At 38.9% G+C, this 27,359-nt stretch overlaps 2 protein-coding genes across 2 annotated transcripts; one reads left to right on the plus strand and one right to left on the minus strand.

Moving 5' to 3' along the window:
• The first annotated feature begins 23 nt into the window (after positions 1 to 23).
• LOC149000624 (putative serine/threonine protein kinase IREH1) lies at positions 24 to 18,829 on the plus strand. The gene is made up of 18 exons (XM_089141107.1): positions 24 to 953; positions 5,410 to 5,474; positions 5,608 to 5,790; positions 5,985 to 7,364; positions 9,512 to 9,684; positions 10,124 to 10,370; positions 11,709 to 11,801; positions 11,886 to 12,026; positions 12,105 to 12,197; positions 12,634 to 12,844; positions 12,976 to 13,061; positions 13,441 to 13,529; positions 15,981 to 16,032; positions 16,115 to 16,171; positions 16,265 to 16,438; positions 16,561 to 16,641; positions 17,581 to 17,781; positions 17,870 to 18,829. Exons 1-17 carry the CDS (start codon positions 254 to 256, stop codon positions 17,653 to 17,655), a joined length of 3,900 nt encoding a protein of 1,299 aa, XP_088997233.1. The 5' UTR covers positions 24 to 253; the 3' UTR covers positions 17,656 to 17,781; positions 17,870 to 18,829.
• A 1,342-nt stretch (positions 18,830 to 20,171) lies between these two features.
• Positions 20,172 to 23,545, minus strand: LOC149000625 (putative inactive receptor kinase RLK902). Its single transcript, XM_089140160.1, has 2 exons — positions 22,005 to 23,545; positions 20,172 to 21,179 (listed from the first exon to the last, which is right to left on the minus strand). Exons 1-2 carry the CDS (start codon positions 23,356 to 23,358, stop codon positions 20,563 to 20,565), a joined length of 1,971 nt encoding a protein of 656 aa, XP_088996286.1. The 5' UTR covers positions 23,359 to 23,545; the 3' UTR covers positions 20,172 to 20,562.
• Positions 23,546 to 27,359: the final 3,814 nt, after the last annotated feature.

Genomic DNA, 27,359 nt, shown 5'->3' on the forward strand with positions numbered 1-27,359 from the left:
TCATTTCACGCTCTGATATCCAGTCATGCCATTTTCTCGCTTACCTCACCTGGAAGCCGTTCTGCTCTCTCGTCTCTACCAGGAAAACCCGTTTTCGCTTCTTCTTCTTCTTCTCCTTCTTCGCCTTCTTCTTTCTACTTCTCAGTTAGGGCAATTTCTCTCTGAAGATTCAATTTTTTCCCCCATGATTTGATTCAGCAGCCCTGCATCTCTGGTAGGGCTGCAAGAATAAACTGAAACTTGGTAGAAAAACATGGTTTTCAAAGGAAGGTTTTTCTCTTCAAAGAAATCAAGTTCGTCAAGTCACGATGGATCAAACAGTCCTAAAACTGCAAATTCTGATTCTACGCCCAGATCGGAGAAGAAGAAGGTTAAATCCGTAAAGGAAGAGCAGATCGGGAGTAGCAGCGGAAGCTTTGGTTCTGTTTGTCGACAGACGAACGTGAGAGATGGTGGTAAGCAGCAGTCGCCGCAGCAAAAGAAGAAGGATGTTAAAGGGAAAGATGCTCAAACTCCATTAAAGCAAAGTTCTGCTGCGAATTCGCGAAATGTTACCGATACAAAAGAGGCGCCTTCTTCTGTTTCACCAATTCTTGCATCATCCCTTGGCTTGAATCGGATTAAGACGAGATCAGGGCCACTGCCGCAGGAGAGCTTCTATGGGTATCGTGGGGATAAAGGGTCTACTATTGGGGCTAGTAATCTATCAAGGCTTGATGGCTGTTCTTCTTCTGCTTCGTCGTCTGCTGCTACTGGAAGGAGGAGTTCTGGAAAGAAGGATGCTCAGAAAATGAGTAACATGACTTCTCATGACAATGTGTCCCCTGGTAGTTGGCTGGACAGTGGTGTTAATAGTGATAGCATGTCAATTGAGAGTGCACAGTCGAGAGACCAAAGTCCAAATGTTCAGGTCTCATCTCGTCTTCAGAATGTTGGTGCCTCAACCGAAATGGGTATGGATGTATCGTGGTCATTACCTTTGGGGTACTTTATTGTTTATTTCACTGTTTTAGAGATGTTTACTAATCTATGCAAGAAGGGCACAATATCTTTGGTGGATAAGTACTATGATTATTACATTTGCATTCTGCTATAAGTGGCTGAGTTTGCTTTTGTCCACTTAGTTTTTTTTAGTGAATTTGAATATGTCCAATAGTGCAATTTAGGAAAGATTTATGCCCGGAGAAACAGTAAGGCTGTAATGTGCAGTTAATCGAGTAAATAGCAAGATTGAATAACAAAACGAACAACCAATTGCGTATATGACAAAAATCAAGTTCCTTTTACATGATGTGTTCTGTTACTACCATTACTATATTGCCCTGGGTTCGTATTTCTGTCATAAGATCAGCCAATTTGAGGATATTCTCCTCAACATGTGCACTCAAATAGCTGGATGGAAAAAAAATGCAAAAAAGCCAAGTACTGGAAAAGCTCCGTATGTTTGACCGTTCGGCGATTGAATGCTCAATTAGAAGTCGCTGAAGTTTAGGAATTTCAGGAACAAATAACATTGAGAGTTTGGCTGCACTATGTTTATGATTTTTCGTTCAAGATACAAACAGAAATTTAGTCTAATGTATATGGTGCCAATGGATTAGTATTATCTTTTGGATAAAATAGTTAATAGTATAAAGAAGCTCCTTTCTCTATTGAAAGTTTGTGGGATTGGGGATAGATGGGTGTCACCATGGGGATTGATTTAGTTTCTTTGTTGAAGCACTTTATTCTCATAGCTATCCCTAATGGCAGCATTCATTAAGTCTGAACTGAGCAGTTGCAAAGAGTTTCTTTTGAATATATATATTCTTTCAGTTGTTTGATGAGTCTTATTATATTTTTGGTCTTCTGAATCATTCACCAGCTTGGGTATGTAGGATTTGGTTATCAGAAGGTAATGAATCTTGCAAAAGCATATATTTTTTTTCTTTTTGGAGGAATGATAGTATGGTGGGACAGTTTTGCACTTTTTGCTTCGACTTTCCAGGTTATTTCCTCTTTGGAGGATTAGTAATGAGTTATATTCCTAAAATAGCAACTAATATAATAACTGAAGTTGTATATGTGGCTATTGTGGGATGGGAGTTTGAAACTGTTTGCTTCTTTTGAGTTTTAGGCAGTTGCAAGTGTCACTTGTGGACATCAAAGTGGAGGGTTTATTATATTCGGGAAGAATTGTGTTATGTTTGAAGGGGAATTGAAAACTGGGCTTTTTGTGGAAAACTAGTTCGTATTGTATTGGAAGCCTTCTGGTGATCAGTAAGTAAATTCTCACAAAACATCAGAGTTCATTGTATTCATGACTGGGTTCATGTGTTGAACCATTTTATCAAATCCTGGTAGCAGGGCAAAAATCTTAACAATCTTTTAAATTGATTGGGGCACTGTAGAATTTGAAGCAAGAAAATTTCTACATTTTTGTGCTATCTAGAGATTTCTAGTGTGTTTGGCTGTTCAGTGTGTAAGATAACATTCAAGAAACACCGGAGGAACAAGGTTAATTTTTCATCCGTAATAGTTGATGCATAATTCCAATTGATGAAGAGGTTTAATGTGCAGTGTCCTCTGATTCCTGAAGGGTGAATTGCCAAAATAAGAGGGGAACCTTCAGCCATTGAAGTAATGGATAACTTGAAACAAAGTTACCCTGGAAGCTTTTTTTTTTTTTTTTAATGATTAGTTATTTCTTGGATTTGATGGGAGAAAAATAAAGGAATTTTAGGGTGGAATGAGGGTTAAGCATTTTTTCCTCTTTATTTACAGCTGAAAAGAGTTATGATTTTGCTTTTACACAAAATATGCTTCACATGACTAAACAGTATATTCCCATTGCTGTTGGAAATCATAATCTTATTTATTGAAAATGCATTACTTGGTCATAAATTCCATGTTTGGCACTATCTTGGTCCGTTGAATGACATGGATTTCTCATTTACCGTGGTTTCTTCTTCTTTTTTTTCTTCTTTCCCCCTCAGATATTTTGCATAACTCTTTGGTGACCATTTATATTGTAGGAAAACATAGCCCACTGCCCACTTATGAAAGCCTTTACTCATGGTCACCTACTTTGTCATGTAGTAAGGTGATTTGGGAATTGTAACCTTTGAATGTTAAGGTTCCACTTGGATTTGCCATGTGTCAAATTTCAAAGCCAAATTCAATCATATGCCACATTTATCTCTGACTTTCTTTCCATCAATTTCAGACTTCCATTTATTTTCAACTTTTTCGAAGTTGCATAATTCCAGTAGATTCTAAAAAGAGGAAAAGTTCCTTGGATCTATTTCACAGACGACCAAGTACATTTTGAATGAAATTTGGTGTGTGAGTAGGGGACCTTGGGACCTATTTGCGTACAAAATTTTGGCCTCATCTGAACTGCCATGTTGCAAATAGTAGTCACCTAGGAAGGTCTTCCTTGGTGAACTGATGCAGATAGTAGAGCAGCCTATCATGGCCTTCCTGCGTGGTCTTGCTACGTGTCTTATGGTAGATCAGGTGGGTCCAAAATTTGTGGGTATGTAGGACCCCAGGCCCCTTATTCTCATGTCAAGTTTGAACCAAAGCTGTTGGCTACATGGCAAAATGAAGATTTCAGATTGACAAGGATAAGGAGTCTTCGAAAAATGGCTGGAGACAAATGGACATCTGAAAATACTATGCAAAATTGCACTACATGGAATGATGTTTGATTGAATTTGGATTGTAACTTCATGCACAGGCAATCCGAACCATTTTCTTTCTGTCTATCAAATGGCTATACTGTTAGAGTTGTCCCATCACCCTTATATGTGGCATAATTAAGTGAACCCTAGAAGAGGGCTCCCTAGGTGGGCTGTTCAGGGAACCTTGCCTAAAGATTTTACATATAAGCAACAACAAAATACAAACTTTTTATAGTACGAGTTCCTTCTCTCCTAGTGGTTCTGTATTCGGATTAGTCAATCTCTCATAGTACAAGATTTCCTGCATACTTTGCCTGATAGTGGACTGGTGTTCTCACTGGCAGAAGTTGCACTGAGGTTTCAAAATGGACTAGCGGCCATTTAAATCTAAGGATGGAAACAACCAGGTCTTGATTGTTATGTGGCTGTGTTCTCTATTGGGAAAGTCTAGGAGAGTATCTGGCATGTCAGTTAACCATTTCCAATTTAGTTGTCTCCTTCGCAAACTAAACCATATCCAGAGTTCCTCTAGCAAATAACAATTATCGTTTAGTTTACTGAATGTTATTTTTTTGATAGGTAAAGTTGTGTGTGTGTGTTGTGTGTGTGTTTTTCTTTTTTGGGGGGTGGGGGTGGGGTGCAGGGCTGGGTGGGTGGGTAACTAATGGCCAGAAGGCTCAACCTCATGACCTTCTGGTGAGCATGGGCATAGCACACAGCATCGACTGCACTGACAGCTGTTGTTTTTCAGGTTCCATCTTTATTTCTGCTGATGTGAAAATTTCAGTTTTATATTTGATTTTGGTTTGGTGACTGAAATGAAGTTTCAGGAGCAGAAATTAGTTGCTAGACAGACAATTAGATCCTTTTGTACACAGATGAAATGAGAAACAGAAAGTGAAAAATGTTAAATGATCAAAGATAGTAAGAGGGAAGAGGATAGCCTAAGACATTAGGAACAACTAAATTGCATGGTTTTGGCAATGTGGATCCTTGTCCTCCAATAGGTTCTGTCTGAGGTCACAAGACCCAAGTTTGTGCATTTCATTCTTCACAACATCTCCTATGGTCATTTTATGCCTGTCCTTGCTCTTTCAGCTCCTTCAATCATCACTCATCCTTACAGTGGCATCGCAAGGCCCTCTATTGCACATGACCAAACCATCTCAGATGGAATTCTTCGAGTTTGTCACTTATTGAGGCAACTTCCACATCTGGCCTAATGTGTTCGGTCCTCACTTTATCTTTCCTAGATTTGATGCGTATCCATCTTAGCATCTTTACCTCTCCAACTCAATGCTGTGCTATATAGCACTTCTTAACTGCCCAACACCCCACCTCCTACAGACAAATGATCTTCTTTTTATAGACCAAATGTTAATAGTAGCAACTCTTTTGATACCTTTATTTTACTCATGGATCTGTGGAAGAAAAACTGATATGATAAATCGGTGCATTTTGTTTTCACTTTATGTAATTATCTATTTGAAAATGGTTCCTAAGTTTGTTTATTTATTTCTGTTGTCTTTTACTCTTTTAGACATCTTGCTGTGCTCCATGCACTTGTGTTTGACAATCATTACTCCCTTCTTTCCTCTCTTTGCCCTTTGTCTACGGTTCCTCTGTAGAGAGAAGCCTTATGTGCTATCTAGCTTCTAATATTTGTTCTTCATGCATTTTAAATTCTGTGGTTTATAAGTTAATTGACCAATTGATCCATCCAATTCCTTGATCTCTTTTCCAGGGCAGTGTAATTCCTCATGGGGCAACTCTGGAGGCTTGAAAAGTACAGATGTTTGTACTCCAGAGGTATTGTTGATTCCTTCTACTTTTTTGGGTTTATGTACTGCCCGCATTGGCTATGTTCGGACTTCTGACTAGAGTTTGATACTTTTATTATCTTTAACCACAAACTGAATTGTTTATGTATTTGCATCTGTAGACTTCATATGATTGTGATATGCCGAAGGAGTCTGAGTCTCCCCGTTTGCAAGCGCTACTTCGGCTTACAAGTGCTCCTAGGAAAAGGTTTCCTGGTGATATTAAGAGCTTCTCTCATGAATTGAACTCCAAAGGTGTAAGGCCTTATCCATTTTGGAAGCCTCGAGGGTTAAACAATCTAGAGGTATATGGTGTTGTCTCTGCTTGCAATTTTTATTATTATTAATTTACTGGATAAGAGAATTGGTTCATTTTTTTTAAACTGTTTCCATGGATGATTTTTGATGTGTTGCTTTGCATATGTTCATGGTTATGCACTTATGTGGAATGGTGCTTCAGGTGTTCTTTGATGTTCTTAACATTCTGTGTTCTGTATAGGAGGTCTTAGTTGTCATACGGGCAAAATTTGACAAGGCAAAGGAAGAAGTGAATTCTGATCTAGCTATCTTCGCTGGAGATTTGGTTGGAATTCTGGAAAAAAATGCAGAAACTCATCCTGATTGGCAGGAAACAATTGAGGATTTGTTGGTTCTAGCACGCCGCTGTGCTGTTATGTCTCCTGGAGAGTTTTGGCTTCAGTGTGAAGGGATAGTTCAGTATTTGGATGATCGACGTCAAGAGCTTCCTATGGGCGTGCTTAAGCAGCTGCACACACGAATGCTTTTCACCCTCACCAGGTGTACCAGATTGTTGCAGTTCCACAAGGAAAGTGGATTAGCTGAGGATGAGCATGTAGTTGGTCTTCGTCAATCTAGAGTTTTGTATTCTGCTGAGAATAAACAAGTTCCATCAGGCATAGGAAGGGAGGGGAAGGGCTTAAATGCTGCTAAGGGTTCAAAGACAGCCTCTGCCAGGAAATCTTATAGTCAAGAGCAACATGGCTTGGATTGGAAGAGAGAGCACGTCACTCAGCCCATTTTTACCCCATCTCCTGTTGCAGAATCTCCAAAGAACATTGAATCCCCTGCAAGTAGGGACCGGATATCTTCTTGGAGAAAACTTCCATCAGCAACTGCAAGAACCCAGAGAGAAGCTATTCCAGGGAAGCCTGAACGGGTAGCTTCCTTGCAGATGCTAGAGAACAGGAAAGAAAGTTCTGATGCAGTTGGGGGGACATTTAGGCCTCCTGAGCCTCCTGCTGCCAAAGATTCACCTGGACATGCTTCACAAACCAAGCACCAGCACAAGATGTCATGGGGCTACTGGGGTGATCAGCAGAATCTTTACGATGATACTTCGATCATTTGTCGCATTTGTGAGGAGGAAGTTCCAACTTCTCATGTAGAAGATCATTCAAGAATTTGTGCAATTGCTGATAGGTGTGATCAGAATGGATTAAGCGTTAACGAGCGTCTTATGAGGATTGCAGAGACTCTTGAAAAAATGGTAGAGTCTCTCTCACACAAGGATTTGCAGAATATGGTAGGAAGCCCTGATGTTGGTAAGGTTTCAAATTCGAGCATTACAGAAGAATCTGATGGTCTATCTCCTAAACTCAGTGATTGGTCTCATAGGGGTTCAGAAGACATGCTTGACTGCCTTCCCGAAGCTGCTGATTTTGTTTTAGTGGATGACTTAAAGGGTCCACCATCAATGTCATGTAGAACTCGTTTTGGTCCTAAATCTGATCATGGGATGACAACTTCATCTGCGGGTAGCATGACTCCTCGATCTCCGTTATTGACTCCAAGGGCCACTTATTTTGACATGCTATTGGCAGGAAAGGGTCCATATGCTGAGCATGAAGATCTTCCACAGGTATCTCCATTTATTGATTCTTCACTCTCTTTTCTGTTATGGTTTTTGTTTTTGCTTGCTTCAGAAAAGAAGTCAAGACTTGGTGAACCTAAGCATGATTTCAGTTATAGCAGAAAAAGGGTGATGGCAAGATAATCATCATGGGTGGGATAACTCTATTAATGCTGAAACCTAACAATAAAGGAAAACTTCATTGTTCTGTAAGATATTAATATCACAATAGAGATCTCTAGAGAACTATGAAGGAAATAGAAAATAAAAGTGGTCTCATTTGCCCTGAAGTTTTGGGGCTCTTCAAATCTGTCGGGACTCGAGATCTCGAGGCTTTGAGTGATATAGCAGTAATCACTTCCTAAAATTTGAAATATATGATAATTAGTTTTATTTTTTTACCTCAAGTATTTACACTTTTTGGAAAGTGCTACATGTTATTATTTGAGAGAGTACACTCCATTTCCGCCTCCTAAATCAATTAAACTTGAGTAGAAGGAGAAATCATGTCTCAGATGTCTCCCTCCAGTACTTAGTCTTAATTTCACATTTTGTGCAATTGGTTCTTAGTCTTGATTTCACATGTTGTGCAATTGGTTCCTTGTCTTCTCAGTTTCTCCCAAGTTCAAATCTTCTTCTCTCATTCTTTATCCTGGGTACTGATCTTATCCAGATCGAAGGAATTAGAAGAATTAGGGGCAAACATACAATAAGCTAAGGAGAAGTGGTGAGAAAGGTTATGTATAGCTTAGACCTTGTATCTAGTATGGCCTCAAATAGAGCTGGTTGGTATGCAAGGATCCATGTAGCTGACCCCATTTAATTGGGACAAGGCTTGTTGTTGCTGGTGTAGTCTTTGTTCTGGGTAATACCCTTTGTAACTCTTGCTTACTTCGCTTTTCTTTATTTACGTCTTCCTCCCTGGTTATTTCATCACTTTGTTTTGTGTGTCCTGTTGATAATTCTAGTGGTACTTTCATATACTGGATCATTATACCCAAGGATTGACCCTGAAATTTGGGTCAAAGGTAGCCTTCTCTGGTGCAATTCAAACCTCGAACCTTGGCCTCCAGTGCTTCCCTGACTCTCAGAATTTGAAATCAATAAATCTGGTTCTCAGCTTCTCTGGGTCGCGTTGCAGAATCTTCTGAAGTTACTGCTGCTTGTTTTGGCTTGATGCTGGTTGGGATCAAAAGAAGCTTCAATTATCAATTGCTCCTAAAGTTATGCTTTGAATGGATGACCAGAAAGGGAGTTAAAAGGATTGGAACTTTGGTTTTCTTCTATTTCCTGTTCTAGTTTTCTGCATTTTCAAAGGTTGAAGAAGTGGTTTGATAGTCAAAATCACTAGTTTTCCTCTGCTTTACTCTTTAGCCTCATGAATTCTAAGTTTATCTCTTTAGTTCCTAATTTGCCCCTACAAAGTGAATATTAATTCCCTTCTATCCTCCTATCTCTCAATTAATTCATCGAATTATTTACAATTTGACCAGCCCCTTTTCATAACTACAGATTAATTACCGAAATGCCATTATTTCCTTCTGTTCGGATTTTTAATTGATCAAGTGGGCCTGTAAGTGAACTGAGTAGAGTTTCCATAGGGATTCTGCATCAATGGTAGATGTGGATTCACATGTCCTAAGACAAATATAGGAAAGGTGGTATCTGTTGCTTATGGTAATATGACAATGTTGGCCCTGCAGCTGATGCTCTTACCTATTTAGAATTTACCAGCTTGCTACCTCTTCACTGAGCTTGGGAGGCAGCATTTTAGTGGCTTGGCACACCGTGTACATCATTATAAATCTTCACACTCTGTCTGATGTTGTGGAGCTTTCTGATTTTACATGTTTGATAGTATGGAAGTTTCCTTACTGAGTTTTTACATGTTTGATGGGTAGGAAACTAGTTTTCTTTACGGATACATGTTGTGAGTGCATTACCTGTTTGGGAGAACAGTTTAATGCCAAGTATTGCATAATATTGGTTTCTCTGTGCCTATTTTAAAACAATATGTGAATCATAAAAAGAAAAACAAGAATCAAGGACAACATGATGCTTGTTCATAGTGACCGGGACATGCACATCTTTATCTTCTCATACTTTTTTAATGTTGATGGTTGCTGTGGTATTAATCAAATTTTGAACTGGTGCAGATTAATGAAATTGCAGATATTGCTCGATGTGCTGTAAATCCACCCATGGATGATGACCAGTCCATGTCATATCTGGTTTCCTGTCTTGAAGACCTACGAGTTGTAGTTGAGCATAGGAAACTAGATGCACTTACCGTGGAGACATTCGGAGCACGAATAGAGAAATTGATTAGGTGAGTATTTGACTCTGCAGATTTCTTACCCCCTCTGACTTTCTGTGGTGTGTTTCCATTGTTTTGACATCAGAAGGAAAACTCCCCCCCGCACCCAACCCAAAAACAACCCAACCTGTTAGTCTTGGGTGGAAAATAAACTCAATCCCAAGACCTGGCAACGACAAGCCTTGGTACTTATCAGCTGTGCTTGCTGACACCTTTGATGCTTTACTATGGGATATGAAAAATTATATTGATAGAGGTTCTCTTTTTAATTTGTTCACACTTATACTTGACTTTTTAAGTTATTTCGAGATAGCATAATTGTTACCAATGCTACTGCTTTGCACTAGGCTCTTCTGGCAGATTGTTATTTGTCCTTCATTTAAAGAGAGTTTTTAGTGCTGAAACTTCCTTCTCGTTCCTTCTATATTTAGTTGTGATTCTGGTTCTACAGGGAAAAATATTTGCAACTCTGTGATCTTGTTGAGGATGAGAAGGTTGATATAACAAACACTGTAATTGATGAAGATGCCCCCTTGGAAGATGATGTGGTTCGTAGCTTGAGAACAAGCCCTGTTCACTCTTCTAAGGACCGCACTTCCATAGATGACTTTGAAATAATAAAGGGAATCAGCCGTGGAGCGTTTGGACGGGTTTGCTTGGCGAAGAAGAGAACAACAGGCGATCTTTTTGCAATTAAGGTATCTATATTTAATGTTTGCAGCTAGATATACTTTTGATGCCTGCTCAAAGTTATCTTTCACTCATATCTGCAGTTTGTGTCTGCCATATATATATGTGTGAAATCTGACTCAAATAACCAAACAAGAAAAGAGATGATGGAAGAAGAAAGAAGTAGAAGAGATCGAACCAACAGAGAGAAGAGAACTCCCTATGATTCTGGACAGACTACCCAGAATCATAGGCCCTTTTTTTTATCAGTTGTAGTTACGATAGATTACAAAAGATTAGGAAAGAATATTCTGGCCACCAAAACAGAAAGCCAAAAACTAGAAACTTTTCAAAAATAGAAAATACCTCCAGCCCAGTGAGAATCAGATCTCTGTACAGATCCATGAACCCAGAAATAGAAACTTAGCCATAGCTATTGCAAATCTCAACACGATATGTGATTCAGTATGCCAACTATTAGACAACTTTTTTGAAACGCAAGACAGCCAATCAGAACTGTATGCTTTACTGAAATAATATAATATGAATTCAAAATACAAAGAGGGGGATCAAACCTGCCTTGCCCCTACTTGGGGAAAGAAAATACCTGCTCACATAGTAGCATTAAAAAGCCTAAACCGAAATGATACAGTTGCAAAAATGTTGAGTTGATGGGGTCAGGTACCAGTAGTGACATTTTTTTTTGGAGGGTGGGGGACAAACGACTATAGAAGAGACATAACATTCGAAAGACTGGTAACCGAGCTTTGTTTTCTTATAAAATGCCCAGATTTGAATGATGAATTACAAAATGGTCCACATGTGAGGTTGCTAAAGAGTCAGCAGCCTCTGATTGCTTTCTCTGTTATTGAACTCAATGATGAGTCCTAGCATGGGACAAATAGTACTGCATGAGACCAGTATCAGCAGTTCGAAAAACGCCATTTTATTTGACTTGCAAACAAACAATGATTGCTGAATCTGAAATAACATATCACCTTGCATACACCAAATACCACATAACCTCAGGGCATCTAGTATGGCACTCATTTTAGCTACCGAATTAGTGAAAAACCCATAAGAATTGGAGAAGGCTGCAATCTTCCCACCATTCTGGTCCTGAATGATCCCTCCACCTCCACTAACACTTGGGCTTTCCTTAACTTGCTCCATTGACATGTAATTTTGCAGAGTTAAATGCCCTTGGGGGGTGGGGGCATAAGTAGATCAGCACTGGCATTACTCATTAGCTGCTACTGCTGTGTGCCAATGCTCATATTAAGCTCTATTGCTTCAAAGATAACTTTCTTTCACTTCCTTTTCTTGCACCTGTCATGCTCTAATATTCATTTATTATGTTTTAACAGGTTCTTAAGAAGGCCGATATGATCCGTAAGAATGCCGTTGAGAGTATTTTAGCTGAGCGTGACATCTTGATTTCAGTCCGCAATCCATTTGTGGTGAGCAGGTCTAGTGAGTGAAGTATTTCTTTCAAAAAGAAGTTTTATTCCTTCTCAATCTAATTTGAATTTGAATTGTATCAGGTTCGATTTTTCTATTCTTTTACATGTCGTGAAAACTTATATCTTGTCATGGAATACTTGAATGGAGGAGATCTATATTCATTGTTGAGGAATTTGGGATGCTTGGATGAAGATGTTGCTCGCATATATATTGCTGAAGTTGTAAGCTCAAAGTTATTCTCCAGGAAATGTATTGTTTCTTTGTTTAGATGTATTATTGACTTTTATATGTACTTGCAGGTGCTTGCTCTGGAATACATACATTCATTAGGTGTAGTTCATCGTGATTTGAAGCCTGATAATTTATTGATTGCACATGATGGTCATATCAAGGTTAATATATTTCCACTTTTGACAAAATCTAAGCAATATTGCTTCATCAGGAGTATGCATATTTGATTTGCTTTCAGATGTGTGCTTTTTGAAATGGCAATCTTGATCTTGTTCTCTATAATATATGCATTCAAACTGTTGAATTGCATAATTTTTTCATTTGTTCAGTATTTACATTTTATGTAATTCTTTTTATTTGGTCATTTTTCCTAGTTTGTATACTTATAACTGATTACTTCCTTGGTATCTGACAGCACTATATGATGGGCAACCACTGTCTTGTGGTGTTTACTGTGTTCAATGTCAAATAGCTTTGCTTCTTGTTTGCTACTGATTTCTTTACCCTTTATTTAACCTTAATAAATTATAGGGTCCCTCCCATCTCTCCGATCCTTATACTCAGTGTTACCATTTTCCTGGCTTTTCTTCTGAGCAGTTGACAGACTTTGGACTTTCAAAGGTTGGTCTCATCAACAGCACGGATGACTTGTCTGGTCCTGCAGTTAGTGGGACATCTTTGCTTGGAGAAGATGAACCACAGTTCTCGGTATCTGAGAAATTGAATCAGCGGCAAAGACAGCAAAAACGTTCAGCCGTGGGAACTCCTGATTATTTGGCTCCAGAAATACTCTTAGGGACTGGACATGGTTTGTAAAGCTCTCCTAGTTTGTGCCTTCCATGTATATTTATTAGCTCATATATTTTTTGTAATATAATGTTGTTTACATTTTTGCAATTCCAGAATATCTAATCCTTTGATGTGCTTTTGTTTACTCAGGGGCAACGGCAGATTGGTGGTCCATGGGTGTTATTCTTTTTGAGATGATTGTTGGCATTCCACCCTTTAATGCAGATCATCCGCAGGTCTTTCCTTTGCTTCTGGAGTTTTTTTTTTGTTTGTATTTTTTATTTTTCATAAGATTGGTACCTGATTAGGCTTTTAATCTATTTTCGTTTCTGCAACTCAATGCAGATTTTTAGCATGAGGATGAATCTAGTTATCTTAATGTTCTGTCCAGTCAGGGGGTTCATAATAGTTATTGGTAGCTTCTTTCTTTTTTTGGCGGTGGGTGGGAATGAATTTTTGGTAGCTTATTGATTCTTATCAACCAATATTATTCTTTAATGCAATGGTATAACCGTTGTTTCTGTATTCCTGTGGGTGTGTGTGTGAATTTATTCACAAAAATTGTTAGTATTAAGTGTTGATGAGGTGGTTGTTTATTTCCTTATTTGCTTGTAGACTATTTTTGACAATATACTCAATCGTAAGATTCCTTGGCCCCGGGTGCCTGAAGAGATGAGCCTTGAAGCAGAAGATCTGATTGATCGGTAAGGAATTTGTTTCTGTTACCATTGTTGACAAACATGATTTTACTTGTTCTGAGGTCAATATGAGTACTGGTATGATGGTACTTTATTTAGTTGTTGTTTCTTTTGGGTGCATCTAATGAGTCACACACCATCTTTAGTTTGTGTTCTTTTGATCTCCTTTTTTTTCCTCTGTGAAAATGATGTCCTTTTAGAGCCCAATTTATGAATGTCCGGCATGCTTGACACATCTGTCCCAGGAGAAAATTGTAACAATATATTATTATATGGAATTGGCCATATAAACTGTTAGTATGCCTCTGTTAGGATCATGAGGCTCACACACCTGCTTCAAAATTTCCTTTCTACCAAGGGCAAAAATATTCCTAGTTCGAGCAAACTCTTTTAGATCTTTAAGTATTGTTGTTCCCTCTCATCAATTTGTGTGACTGTTACTACTGTAGGCAGCATCTTGGCTACCACCTGTCGGCATTTACCATTAGCTTGGTGTTAGAGAGGTTGGTAGGTTCCTGATGGGTACTGAAAACAATGGTCTATTTAATTCACTGGTTACGGATTTGTGTTTGCATCAGTGCTCAAATAAAGGGAAGCCTTTGTCACTTGCTTTAGTTCATTCGAAGCTCTGTATTTGTACTAGCCTGGACCAACCTCTCTTCTGCATGCACTGCTTCTTAATCAGCTGGTAGAAAATTTTAAGACCCCGTTCCTATGGCCGATCCATCCCACATTTCGAGCTTTGCGGTTGCGCTGTCCTGCATGGAGAATGTGCACCTTATGGCATGGCTTAGCATTCTTGTCAAGGTCACTTAGTCGTTCAGTCACTGTAGTCTTGCTATTTTTTAAGTGTTGCTTTGTTTCTTGACCCTCTGCACTGCTTTGGATCACCTAGGCGTTGTGACAACTTCATGGCTTGGTCAGTTATTCTGGTGAAAGGCCACCACATTCATGACGGTATTCTTCTTGCCCATGAGAGGATGTTGATGCTTAGCTGATGTATGTTTTGGCTGTGGGGAATTATTTTAGTCCAGATGATTTAATCTTCAGAGCAGTGACTGAGCTTGGAATTAACAAGTTAAAAGGGGATGGTCCTTCACCTACAACTCAGGAGGTCAAGTCCATGGTAGCTAGGAACTGAAATTTCTCACAGCATTCTAAGTCTGTTTGTTACTTGATCCCCAAATTTGGTTCACTAGTGATTTCCTACTTCGATAGCAACCCCGTCAATGCAAGCTTGGTTCAAATTCAGTCCCATATGTAGCGAAGCATGGTGGTTTTGTTCATGTGCAAAGCAATGGAGTTTACTAGGGTTGGTTCTTTTATAAACACACTGGTAATGTAAGACAGTATGCTGAAGGTAAAAATCTCAATAGGTGTCCTCAGTCTCCAATAAACTTATATGAGAACTTCAAACTTCAACTAATGATTTTTGGTAGTGAAAGAAAGCAATTGAATGATTCAGATTTAGCAAATTAGAGTGCCTGCCCTAGGGTTCCAAATAGCAAAAGCAACTAGAATAACTCTAATCAAAGGACTGTAAGGTAGAGATAAAATTAAGGTTAGCTCCAACATACTCAAAGAACTAAATTAGAAACTAAAGACTGAAGTCAAAAGCTTAAGCGTTTCTATCCAGAAGAGAGCTGTAATACCTGATCAAGGTGGCATCGGGTGAAGCTTTAGGTAGTTGAAACACTGCTGCAAGTTTCTTAAGATTCCAATGTTTTATTATGAGATATGCCATCAAATTCCAAATTAGTAACGTAAATGCTGTATGACAAAATAGCACTCAGCTGGGGCTTACCTTTGCTGCAGATTTGGTTGATTTCTGGCAGTCAGATTGCAACTGTGATGGAGAATGAAGTTAGATAATGTAGGTTTCAAGGTGTTCTAGCTGATAAATAAGTGGATTGATGGATGATCGGAAGGGAGGTGAGATAGAACATGAATTTTACATAAAGAGGTGAAACCTTAGAGGTTGCAGCAGCTAGGAGGTTCTTGGACAGCAACCAGCTGGATTGGGGGAAACTAGCAGGAACATAACACATCAATTGGGGGTCTGGAGATGAACAGCAAGACTCTTCCAGCAGTAGAAACAGCGTCAGGTCCTTTACATGAGTAAGGTTCCAACAAGAGAAATAAGAAAGCATAAGGGAAGGGCATACATGGATTTAACCCTCAACACCAAGGCCCCTTAGCCCTAGGACTTGGAGTCTAGCCCTGTAAGCAAGGTTCTAGCTCTTTTTATCATTGAACAACAAAATAGGGTTTGGGGTTAAATATTCTATTTTTTATTAAAATAGTGTGATTAGCTGACGACAAAGTTGACCTGGCATGCCCTGTCAGGCCAGTGGTGTCACATGTTATTTATTGATGGTCTTTGTACTGTACACTGCAATGTTCAACATGGCCACAGTCAGTCAGTTACCAAACGTTACTTTTAATTTTGTGTCACAGATTATTGACAGAAGATCCTCATCAGAGACTTGGAGCTAAAGGAGCGTCAGAGGTAAAATTAATTATTGCCTTGATTTTTTGTTGGAATTGATTCCTAGAGAGGATTATAATTAATGAGAGTAAATATGATCCAGGTGAAGCAACATGCGTTCTTCAAGAATATCAACTGGGACACACTTGCCAGGCAGAAGGTGGACACTATAGTCCTATCTCATTTCTTCTATATGGTTTTTTACTTGTCATTCATGACATTTGACTGATCTGAATTGGCACCTTCTTCATAGGCTGCATTTGTTCCTGCTTCAGAAAATGCATTTGATACTAGCTACTTCACAAGCCGATATTCGTGGAATACTTCAGAGGAACATGTCGATGCAACCAGTGAATTTGATGATTCCAGTGACAATGGTAGCTTGAGTGGCAGCAGTTGCTGCCTGAGCAATCGCCAGGAGGAACTGGTAACTGCCTTTAAAAATCAATTTACCTCTTAGCATTCAGAAGTGAAAAACATTAATAAGTTAGATTCTATGCCTTGGTAAAATTCTGTGGCATTGACCATTTCTTTGGCAACATTGAGCAGGGAGATGAATGTGGAGGTCTTGCTGAATTTGAATCTGGTTCATCATCTGTCAATTACTCGTTTAGTAATTTTTCATTCAAGGTATGTGTATTCATGATGTGGCTACCAACAAACTGTTATTGGCAGCTTAATGCTGTCAACAATCAAATTCTGAACTCTGTGATTCAGTGGCAAATCAATTCCTTTATTTATTTGGCATAGATATACTTATGGTTCTAGTCTATTAGATATAATGCTCAACACCGCCTGCCCATATTCCTTGATGCAACAAGATTGTTGCTTCAATTTGACCGAGTGGTCATGGGTTTTAGTCTTGGGAAACAAGAGTAAGATTGCATGAGCAGGGTACGCCCTCTCTTTCCTGCCCATGTTCTTATTAAATCACTGCCTTCTCAGAGCTGTGCATCTATTGGCCAAAGCTGTGAATTTGTTTCAAGTTGGTTTAGGGGATTTATTCAGGTGGTTAATTTTTCAAGTATTATGTAGCCTCGCTGATAACATGCAGTTATGGATAGTTCAAGTGGTCAATTTTTTTAGTCTTATATAGTCTGTCTGATACTTGTGAAACCAAGTTGTTGAGACCTCTCTTTTTCATTGTGAACTCTGGCAGTTTGAAATATTTTAAGGGGGTTATTCTTACAGGAGGGTTGATAGAAATTGGAAGTGTTTGCTTGGTTATGTTCTTTAAAGTCTGTTTCTGTTCTGGGACTGGCATCATGAAATCCAGCAGTATCATCTTTTATTGTTGTGTGGTTTTTGTTTTTTTGGTGGGGTTGGGGGTGTGGGGGAGGAGGGATTGGTGTTTAGAAATTCAGCATTTCATTGCCATGGCAGGAAACTGACCCTTGCTAGGAAGATTTTAGTTATGTGGGGAAATGACCACCATGAGAAAACATTCATTTACCTATTTTCCTTTTGATCTGTTATGTTTTGATGATGTCTATTTATATTTATTTCACTATGGTATGCTTTCGTGAAACTTGGATCCTTTTTCTCACTTTTCTTGTCTTCGGCACGCAGAATCTCTCCCAGCTTGCATCAATCAACTATGATTTGCTTACGAAGGGATGGAAGGATGAATCCAACAAACAATGATGCTTGAGTACCCATTTTTTGCTGCTGGTGACATATGGGAATAGTCTGACAAATGGTCCATATGTGGAACCATAAGGATCCCGTTCTTCTCCATATTTGCTTATTTGCTTTGTACAGCCTGTAAATGTAAGATGCCAAGCATAGTTCAACCATAATTATGTTGTTTTTCTTCATTGCTCAGAGTTCTAATGTTTTTGGATTCTTCAACTTGCAGAGACAGAAGCTTTGAGGACAAAAAACAACAAAGTTCCGGGGATGTGCTCTTTCCTGATGTAGGCTATTGGCCCACTCTGTGGGGCTTCAATTTTAGTCTGAGTTATTTATTTTGGTTTTAGGGACCTCTCTTCTGTACATTAAATTAATACATGCCTCAAGGTGGGCCTTCATTGTAAACAATGCGGTTTCTTCTCTATAGTAAGGAAATCACATCCCTTTTACTGGTGTACTTTCTCATTGCATGAGTTTTCAGCTTATTGCCTCTATCCCCAGTGCTCATGGGTCCCTTAAGAGCCTTCTTTGGAAAACAGTCTAGGGAGTTTCCCTTTCTCTTCTCCTCCATTTTTTTTTTGGGAAAAAGGGGGGAGGGGGTTGATTTGTGTTCAGGCACCAGAACTAGTCAAATTGTTGAGACATCCATGAGTATTCCAGCTGAGGATCCAATTTGGTTTTCCTGTAAATTTAGGGGGAATTTTTTCTTCTTCGGATATTCAAAGTTTGAGCTTTGAATTGGTCTACAATGGGTAGCTCTGTCTCTTTCTCATCTAAAGACAAAAACGGGTATCTCTCAATTCCTTGGTAATTTAGTCTGAGTTTTACAGCTTCTGGAGAGCTCTGACTGGGTTGGGTCCCACAGGATTTGAACATGGAATTGGTCGCTATGCTCTTGGAGCCATCTGCACTGTCAAATAGTCCAAATCAGGCTTGATGAGGTGATGACCTGAAAGCCATAAACTTTTACGAGGTAAGAGAGGTCTGGCTAAGGCGTGACAAAGAGTGATTTATGATTAAGGCCATGAACGATGACCCTAGCCAAGAGAAATTGTATGGATAAGCAATCTCTGCCCTTTCATTGCGTAATATGAAATATGAATGGGATGGATAAGAACAAGAGACAAGGAGCTTCTCCAAGCCCTTCTCTTTGGTCCCTTTCGGTCACAAGTTATAATCTTTGTCTTCTATATCTGGTAAGCTTTTCAGGAGAAACTAATCAAAGAAGACCTGTTCAAGATAGCCGGTATAAGACCAAGCCAGAAGTGACAACTCAAAAATGGGGTTGACGGATTGATTAAAACCTATGTGGCGAATTGCCACCTTCCTCTATAATCCTATTTTAGCAAGGGAATTAGATCTAATGGGATTTTGAAAAGTCTCTTTCTTCCCCTCCATTTTCCAGCCCTTGCTTCAATCCTGTGTAGGACCGTCATGCGAAACAACTCGAGTTGTTAGATCAAAATCTCGACCAAAATTTCGGATCTCCAAAATTCCACTTGATGGTAAATGCACGTCACTGAAGCAATTTCGGTCCCTGTGGCATTAGGTTGTAGAACTTAGTCCCTATCATTTGGGTAATCATAACAGCTTCCTTTGAATCTGTATCAGCTACCCACATCAGTGGGTTCAACTTCAGTGTTGTGCATTTATGTGCTCTCAATGGTTGAAATTGAAATCTCGACCGTTGGCAGGAGGTACTGTGCTTTTAATGCACAACATTTAAGTCTACCCCCACATCAGTAGGACTGTCATGCAAAACAACTCGAGCTGTTAGATCAAAATCTCGACCGAAATTTCGGATCTCCGAAAGTCCACTTGACGGTAAATGCGCATTACTAAAGCAATTTTGGTCCTTGTGGCATTAGGTTGTAGAACTCAACAAGAACAACAGCTTCAAAATTATTTTTGATATGTTGACATTGCTCCTTTCATTTGGGTAATCATAACAGCTTCCTTTAAATTTGTATCAGCAACCCACATTAGTAGGTTCAACTTCAATGTTGTGCATTAAATGCACAGCACTGTGCTGTCAACAGTTGAAACCGAAATTTCGACCGAGATTTTGATCTCGACCGTCCGTCTTGCTTTTAACCACTTGTGAGATGGATAGTCGAGATCGAAATCTCAAGTATTGGCAGCAGGTGCTGTGCATTAATGCTCAACATTCATGTCTGCCCCAACATCAGTAAGGATAGGATAGATCACCTTTGGGGGACTGACCTTAGTTTTGTTGACCTATGCTTATGGATGGTTGAAAATTGTACCCATACATCTGAACTGCATTTGGAAGGAAGCAAACATGGCTACAACTCCATTGAGAAAAATTCAAAATTGAACACACCTCAATACGTGCAATGCACAATAAGGAAACTTATGTAATGAATTGATTACAAGTATATAATATATATATTTTTTGTCACGGATAAATTATAATTGGCTATAACGTGTGTGCGTGCCATGTGTTTGTGAAAGGAATATCCAATGCCATACCTGAAGCAAAGTCAAGGAAGACAAACATCTCAATGTCGACAAATCAGGAAAATTGCTTCAAATATGAAAAAACAATGTAATTACAGCAAACGCCATCTCAACAGCCAACCTCCCATTACTAACTAATAATACACAATTACATTGAAAAATAAAATAAAATAAAAACATGAACCCCCAAACCTTCCCCAACCACCATGTAATAATCTATGAAGTAAAACCAAAGAAAAAAATATGCTAAAAGGCAATGGGAGTGAATAAAAAATGCACAGGTGATATTTAATGGAAAAGGTTCTTGGATCCCACCCATCTGAAACCCTGACTGAACAGAACCAAGAATACCAGACTAAACATGCTTAAAATGGGCATAACAGATGGTCATTACCCTTTCCTCATCCGTCCCGAACTGAGGGATGTGATGTGGTTAGCTCAGACAAGTCCTCCATTCAACTCCTCGTCAACCAGATCAGGTTCTTGACCTATGCTGGTGCGTCGAAGCTCCTCAATCCGCTTTGTTACCTCAGTCATTGAAGGGCGCTTGTCTGGGTACTGAGCACAACAATCTATTGCAAGCTGTAAGAGCTGAACCATCTCTTCCTCAACATTCTGGTATCGCAGGAGTTCAAGATCGAACACTTCTGATGTCCACTCTTCTCGAACCACAGACTGTACCCACCTTGGGAGGTCGACTCCATCTTCATTCATGAGAGCATGGGTAGGTGGCTTCCCTGTCAATAGCTCCAATAGGAGGACACCAAAGCTGTAGACATCTGCCTTTTGTGATATCTTCCGGACATCCGTAACCTCAGGTGCACGGTAACCAGCTACTCGGTTGGGGGTGGAAGTAGGGCCAACAAGACTTGCAAGACCAAAGTCAGATACCCGAGCATCATAGGATTTTGTTAGGAGAATGTTAGATGACTTGATGTTTCCATGCGAAATATTTGGTCCTCTAGCATGGAGATATTCAATACCATGAGCAGCACCAAGGGCAATGCCAGATCTGGTTTCCCAATTCAATGGTGTCCTACCTGCTCCTCTGTTTCCTATAAAAAGAAAGAATACATATAGAAACAAAGACTGAAGTTAGGAGCATAAAGAATGTTGTCAGGGAAACTGGTTTTGCTCTCAAAAAATGATCATTTGGTTTCCACCTATCAATGTTAAATGGTCTTCACACATAAAAATGGTAGGCAGAATACTAAAGATTTGAATGGAACAATATTGCTTTCATACTCAGTTTAACAGGAACAACTGACTGAAGACAGCTAAGGAAAATCTATAGATCACATAACTACGTATTAAAAGGAAAATCCTGATCATCCCCGAGCAGCAATATATGGAAATATGATAATTCTTACACATTGTTTGACAATGTAGGAACATAGAATCCCAATTAACCAATGTAAACAGATAATTAAAGCTCTTGGAATGAAACAAAAAGAATATCCAGCCCTGATCATTAAAACTGGAAACAGAGAGCAGGTTTATTGGCAAGCAGGTCAAAAGATATCTATGGATGGCCTGCATGGACAGGAAGCAGGACAATTTGTATCACACCATCACATAATCGGTAGCTGGAGTAGCAATTTTGTAGAAAGGTAGATCCAAAGGTCATCTGGTGATTAGAACTGGTAAAAATTGCAAACTATAGCGAACAAAACAAAAAAAAAAAAGGAAAAAAAGCTTAGGACTCCAATAGAGTGTGATGGAATTTCAGAAACGACCATGGCAAACCGTCTCAAGATACCCAAGATAGAATTGCTACATCACCCACTCACAAGGAAATTATAGTTTGACCAACAAAATACCAAATACAGAGAATCATACAGAGAAAGGAAAGGAAGGTAAATGATGAAGAAATTACTCACCATGCAAAAGTGCAGATAAACTGCCCATTGGCATGTAGTCATAGACAAGGAGCTTCTCGTCCTTACTGAAATAGTAAGCTCTAAGAGGGACCAAGTGTTCATGATCCATGGATCCAACGATTTCAATTTTCTCCCTGAATTCCCTCTCCGGAATGGTCACATCCCTGAGCCTCTTCACACAAGCAACCGTTCCCATTTCCAAAACTGCCTTGTATGCCGTACCAAACGTCCCTTTGCCCAAAACCTCAGCAGAAGCCCTCAACAGATCCTCTAAATCAAAAATCCTAGCAGCATTTCCAAAGAAAACGAGCTTCTTGTTCACACCACCATTAGAATCCCCCTTCGAAGATGCCACTGCAGCCGCCGTCGCCGTTGCAGCTGCCGCCCCGGCGGCAACAGGAATAGAACGGCTACTAAAGCTACCATTCTCTTCTTTATCACCTGGGAACTCTATTTCACCCCCTGGCTTCGCGGTAGGGACGTCAGTCGACCTTTCTTCACTCTTCTTTCGGCACAAACAGAAGAGCAGCAGAAGAATCAACAACAATCCCACCACACAAGCAATCACAATTCCTGCAATTGCTCCTCCCGATAATTTCTTCCCACCACCACCACCATTACTGCTACCGGCCGGCGCCGGCGATGGTGCACCGCCCGCACATGCGAGGAGTGGTCCTCCACAGAGGGAATTCCCCAAGAATGCACTAGAACTCTGGCTTTTCAGACTCGCCGGAATCGAACCATTCAAGTGATTATACGAAACATTAAACTGCACGAGATTCACAAGCTTCGGTAAATCCGGAATCGAACCATTGAGCTGATTGTACTCCAAAGAAAGAGTTCCCAACCTAGTGAGGTTGTTAAACCCTGGCGAAATCTCGCCGGAGATGTTATTATTAGCGAGACTGAGACGAACAAGATTATAGAGACCGAACAAAGATTGAGGAATCCCGCCGGAGAACAAGTTATTCTGCAAGTATAGATTGCGCAGATTAGTACAAGAACCGAGATCCGAGGGAATTTGGCCTGAGAGTGAGTTGATACGCAAGCTAAGTGTTCGGAGATTTGTAAGGTTGCTAAAGATACCGATCGGAATTACACCGGAAAGGTAGTAACCAGGAAGACGAACGGTAGTGACAGTAATGTTATTGTCGCACTCAATTCCTGGCCATGTACATGGACTAGAGTTCTGGTTCCATCGAATGTATCTGCCGACGGCTGCCTTGAAAGCAAGAAGTGCTGCTTTTTCCGATGCGAGATCTGGTTTTCCGACCGGAAGGAAAACCAGAAAACAGAACACAACAAGGTAATGACACCACCTCATTCTCCGTTTTCCGATTGCGAAATCACTCATTAAACCACTTTTTTCATGATCACTTCACCAATTCTTCTTTGAAAGAGAAAATCTGCTTTCCAAAAACCCTAGCTCTGCTGTGTATAACCCACAGAGAGAAGAGAGAAGAGAGAAGAAAGACGAGATCCTGGAAATCTCTTCCCTCGTTGCGTTTTTCTTTTTTTCTTCTTTTAAAAATATGGAAAGTGAGTTAGGAGAGATTTTAATGATTCTTTTATGAATATTAAATGGCGCAGGCTAAGCTGGAGGTGTTTTGTTATTATTTGAAAAAAAAAAAAGAGAGAAACATAGAATTTTTTATTAAAAAAAAAAAGTGGTAGACGACAAAGCGGACGGCGCCAAGTTGACTCAGTTGCCACGCTGTAAGAAAGGGCTTGCCTAGTCTAAAGACGCGGTGAGGTGGGGTCCATGTCGAAGAATGAATCTCGTCCGTGGATGTCCATGTGCCGATGTAGACCTATTCAATGAGATCAGAAAATCGGTCTAGCCGGTTCTGATTCGAATATATTTCTTTTGATGCTGTGGGTTTATAAAGAGGTTCTGGTGGATCTGATCTTTGATTCAACATAATAGACGGTGTGGATTGATTTTGATAAATAATCTACTAGTGGGGCCATGTTTGTGAAGGAGGATAATAGAATAATCAGTGTCCTAAAAAGAAAAAAGAACAAAATCATTGTAAGAGTACTGGATTAATAAGATCAATACCTCTTATTGAATAAAAAAAAAAGGGGAGGAATGGAGTTGAGATGTGTGTAAATACCAAAATAAATAACAACTCCTTATGTAAGTCGTGGCTGGTCCCACTAAATCAAAATAAGTCGAATTTCATTCTTTTAAGATTTTAATTTACTTATATACTTGATAATTAAATTTTCTTTATCTAAATAATTCTTATAAAAAATATTTACTTAGATTCCCAATATATTTGATAATAGAGAGGATTGATAGAATGGTAAGATCCATACTTTTTAATGGAAATGTCATGGATTTGATATTTGCGAATGACAAAGCTCAATTTGGTGCGCGCAAGCTGGCCCAATGAACCTCAATATCTTTAACTTTAAATTTTTAGAGTATTATTGCAAAAATTGAATGGTTAGAAATATATTAAATTGAATTTAAATAAAAAATAAAAAATAAATATTTAAATTAAAAATTACTGGTTTATGTGCACTTTAAAGGAATGACTTAAAAAAAGAGGTGTACATCAAACAAAAATTTAATTTCAAACTTTTGACATCATAATTATAAGGCGTTAATCATACCTAGTGAATGAGCTCTTAAATTAATAATTGAATGTTTACTAAAAAGAAGAAAAAAAAATTGAAAAATGTTAATAAATTTGTATTTGCAACGATTTTTTCAACCGAGAGAAAAAGTACTTTTTTGGAATCTATCAATTCAATACATTATGAAAAATAATCAACATTTATGTAAAATAAATAAATGAATATAAAAAACATTTTAAGAATTTATTGGGCAAATAGAGAAAGAGAAAATCAATTCATTCGTTCATTTTTCTCTTTGGGTCCCACCTTTTATGAAACGTAAAGCCCGGGAATGCTTTGACGCTAATCTTCTCCGCGAGGCTATAATTAACTGTCAAATCAGAGCTGTTTAGACTTTAGACTCAGTGTGGGACCCGCTGTTGGGAAGTTAAACTACCTTTGACAGCGCTCTTTTCCCAAAATTGCCCGTTACGATCTCGACACGCGGGGTTTCTTTCTTTTATAGAAAATATCGCCCGAGTTACGGCACTGAAACGCTAATATCAAAGAAATCCTCGAAAGTAAAAGCCATATAGGGGTAGTAATGACATTTCACCAACGGGTGTCTTCTACAGTTCTACTGTTCTACAGATCTGGTATGTACTGATCTACTTTCGCTTTTCGCTTCTGCCGATGTTGTGGGTCAAGGCGACCCGAATCCGATGTCTGAAAGGCCGACTGCAGGGCCCACCAGACACAAATTTCGAAAAATTTTCAGTTATTATTATTTTTTTTGAAATGAGGTTCATCCGGATCAGCTAACGTGCACTACGACTGCATCCTCAAGGTGTTTTTTATATAATTAATATAGAAGAAGTTTCGCCCCTGGCCTCAAGGGGAATTTTTCAGTTTTTTTTGGAAAATGAGGTTCATCCAAGCTTCTTTGCCAGAGCCACCGACTCTTACATCCTCAAGGCATTTTTTATATAATTAATATAGTCAGGGCTTCGCCCTTGGCTCCGCAGGGATTCGAACTCTGATCTCCTACGTGGAAGCGTTGGGCTTTGCCAATTGAGCCACCTCTCGGTTAATTTTTCAGTTATTTAATGCCTACGATGGTTGAGCGAGATTTCGATTCGTTCGATCCAAAATATCGTTGAAAATTTTGATCTGACGGACGAAAATGTTTTGTACGACGTTCTTGCGCATTTAAAACTGAAGCAAGTACCACAATTTTTACAATTTTAATCCAGTAAGACAATCAGAAAAGGAGCGCCAAAATTCTCAGCCTGTGGGTCCCACTTTGTTGACACACGTGCGAAGCACGCAGTGAGGCTCGCATTTCGTGTTTTTCAAAATGGGCGGTGAGCTGGGTGGGACCCATTTTGAAGATACTTTTTATGTTAACCGTTCGATCTGCGGAATCTTAATCCGATCAAATAAAGTTCGCGAAAGCAATAGATGTTTTACCAAACCAAGAAAGAGAAAGCTACATATGTATCACAAGTTATATTACTTGTGGTCCTAAACCCAAACCCTATGCCAAAAAGAAGAAAGAAAAAAAAACCCAAACCCTATGCCAAAAAAGAAAAAGGAAAAAAGAAAAAAAAAAAAAAAAAAAAGGAAAAAGAAAAAAGAGAGAGTTATTGTGGTGGGTCTCACTTGTGAATGTTACATAGTTGAAAATCGTCAGAAGAGCACATTATTCTTCCGAGACAGAGAGATGATCCCGACTAGGCTATAAGATCATTGGCCATTCACTATGTGTTATTATGACTTTATTAACATTCTTTATGTATAAGGAGAGACTCTAAATCTTTTACTGTATGTGTGGTGGAAGGACAGGTCTTTATTTATACAGGTAGAGGGTATATACTAAACATGAATTTTGAAATAAACCACTTTCCAATAGTCACTAGACACGTGTTGTTACATGTCAGAGATCCATTACTTTGATACCCTAGAGCCCACAAGCATAGACGATAAAAATATCCTCACATCACTTTATTATACATTCAAGAAAAATGATCTACTTTAGTAATTACTTTGATAAGTCAAAAATTCGTGGTAAATGGACATCTTAGGATTCTAACCCGCAAATATAGAGAATAACACGAGCTTCACATCTTTCTACTACACATTTAGGAAAGAGATCTATCTCTGATCTATATAGTCTATCATGCATTACGTCAGGAATATGAAGATACTGGAATCTTCTATCTTTATAAGTAAAAGATTTAGACTCATGTGGCTGCTGAAGAAAAGGGACAAGAAATGACACTCTGTTGGAAGAATATTGGTTAGAACTACCAGTTTTCGTTGAGTGATGATTAAGAAGAGAAAGTTATAAACATATGTTATAGCTTTCTAATATCTAAATCATTAAGTACCAACCAAGTAGCTAGAAGTAATCTGTAAAGAGAAAACAATAAAGAAGGAATTAGAGAAGCAAAAGGGAATTGGAAGAGATCAGATGAGAAGAAGTGGAAAACAACATCTCACTCAAATCAAAATACAGCAAATTCTGGTTGTGCCAACCAGCCAACCATCACTTATATATAAAAAGATCATACCATGTTTGGTTGGTTAGAGAAACTTGGTTCTTAATTCTTTGATTACTTAACAGAAACTTATTTTAATTCTGTGATAGATTAGAACAATTCAAGGACCACTGACTAAGAAAAAAAGAAAGAGTATTTGGTCTGGTGTTCATATCAGTTTCCATTTCAATTTCTTTCAATTTCATAAAGACCCAAAAGACAATAGAAGATAGGAAAAATTAATATTTCT

The sequence above is a fragment of the Hakea prostrata genome, chromosome 11, assembly GCF_041222555.1.
Source record: "Hakea prostrata isolate BN-2017 chromosome 11, UWA_Hpros_2, whole genome shotgun sequence".
NCBI lineage: Eukaryota > Viridiplantae > Streptophyta > Magnoliopsida > Proteales > Proteaceae > Hakea > Hakea prostrata.

Coding starts and splice junctions, on each gene's coding strand:
- LOC149000624 (XM_089141107.1), top strand. CDS start 254: ATGGTTTTCAAAGGAAGGTTTTTCTCTTCAAAGAAATCAAGTTCGTCA. Junction 5,791..5,984: donor GAGGGTTAAACAATCTAGAG/GTATATGGTGTT, acceptor TGTTCTGTATAG/GAGGTCTTAGTTGTCATACG. Junction 11,802..11,885: donor CAGTCCGCAATCCATTTGTG/GTGAGCAGGTCT, acceptor GAATTGTATCAG/GTTCGATTTTTCTATTCTTT.
- LOC149000625 (XM_089140160.1), bottom strand. CDS start 23,358: ATGAGTGATTTCGCAATCGGAAAACGGAGAATGAGGTGGTGTCATTAC. Junction 21,180..22,004: donor TTTATCTGCACTTTTGCATG/GTGAGTAATTTC, acceptor TTCTTTTTATAG/GAAACAGAGGAGCAGGTAGG.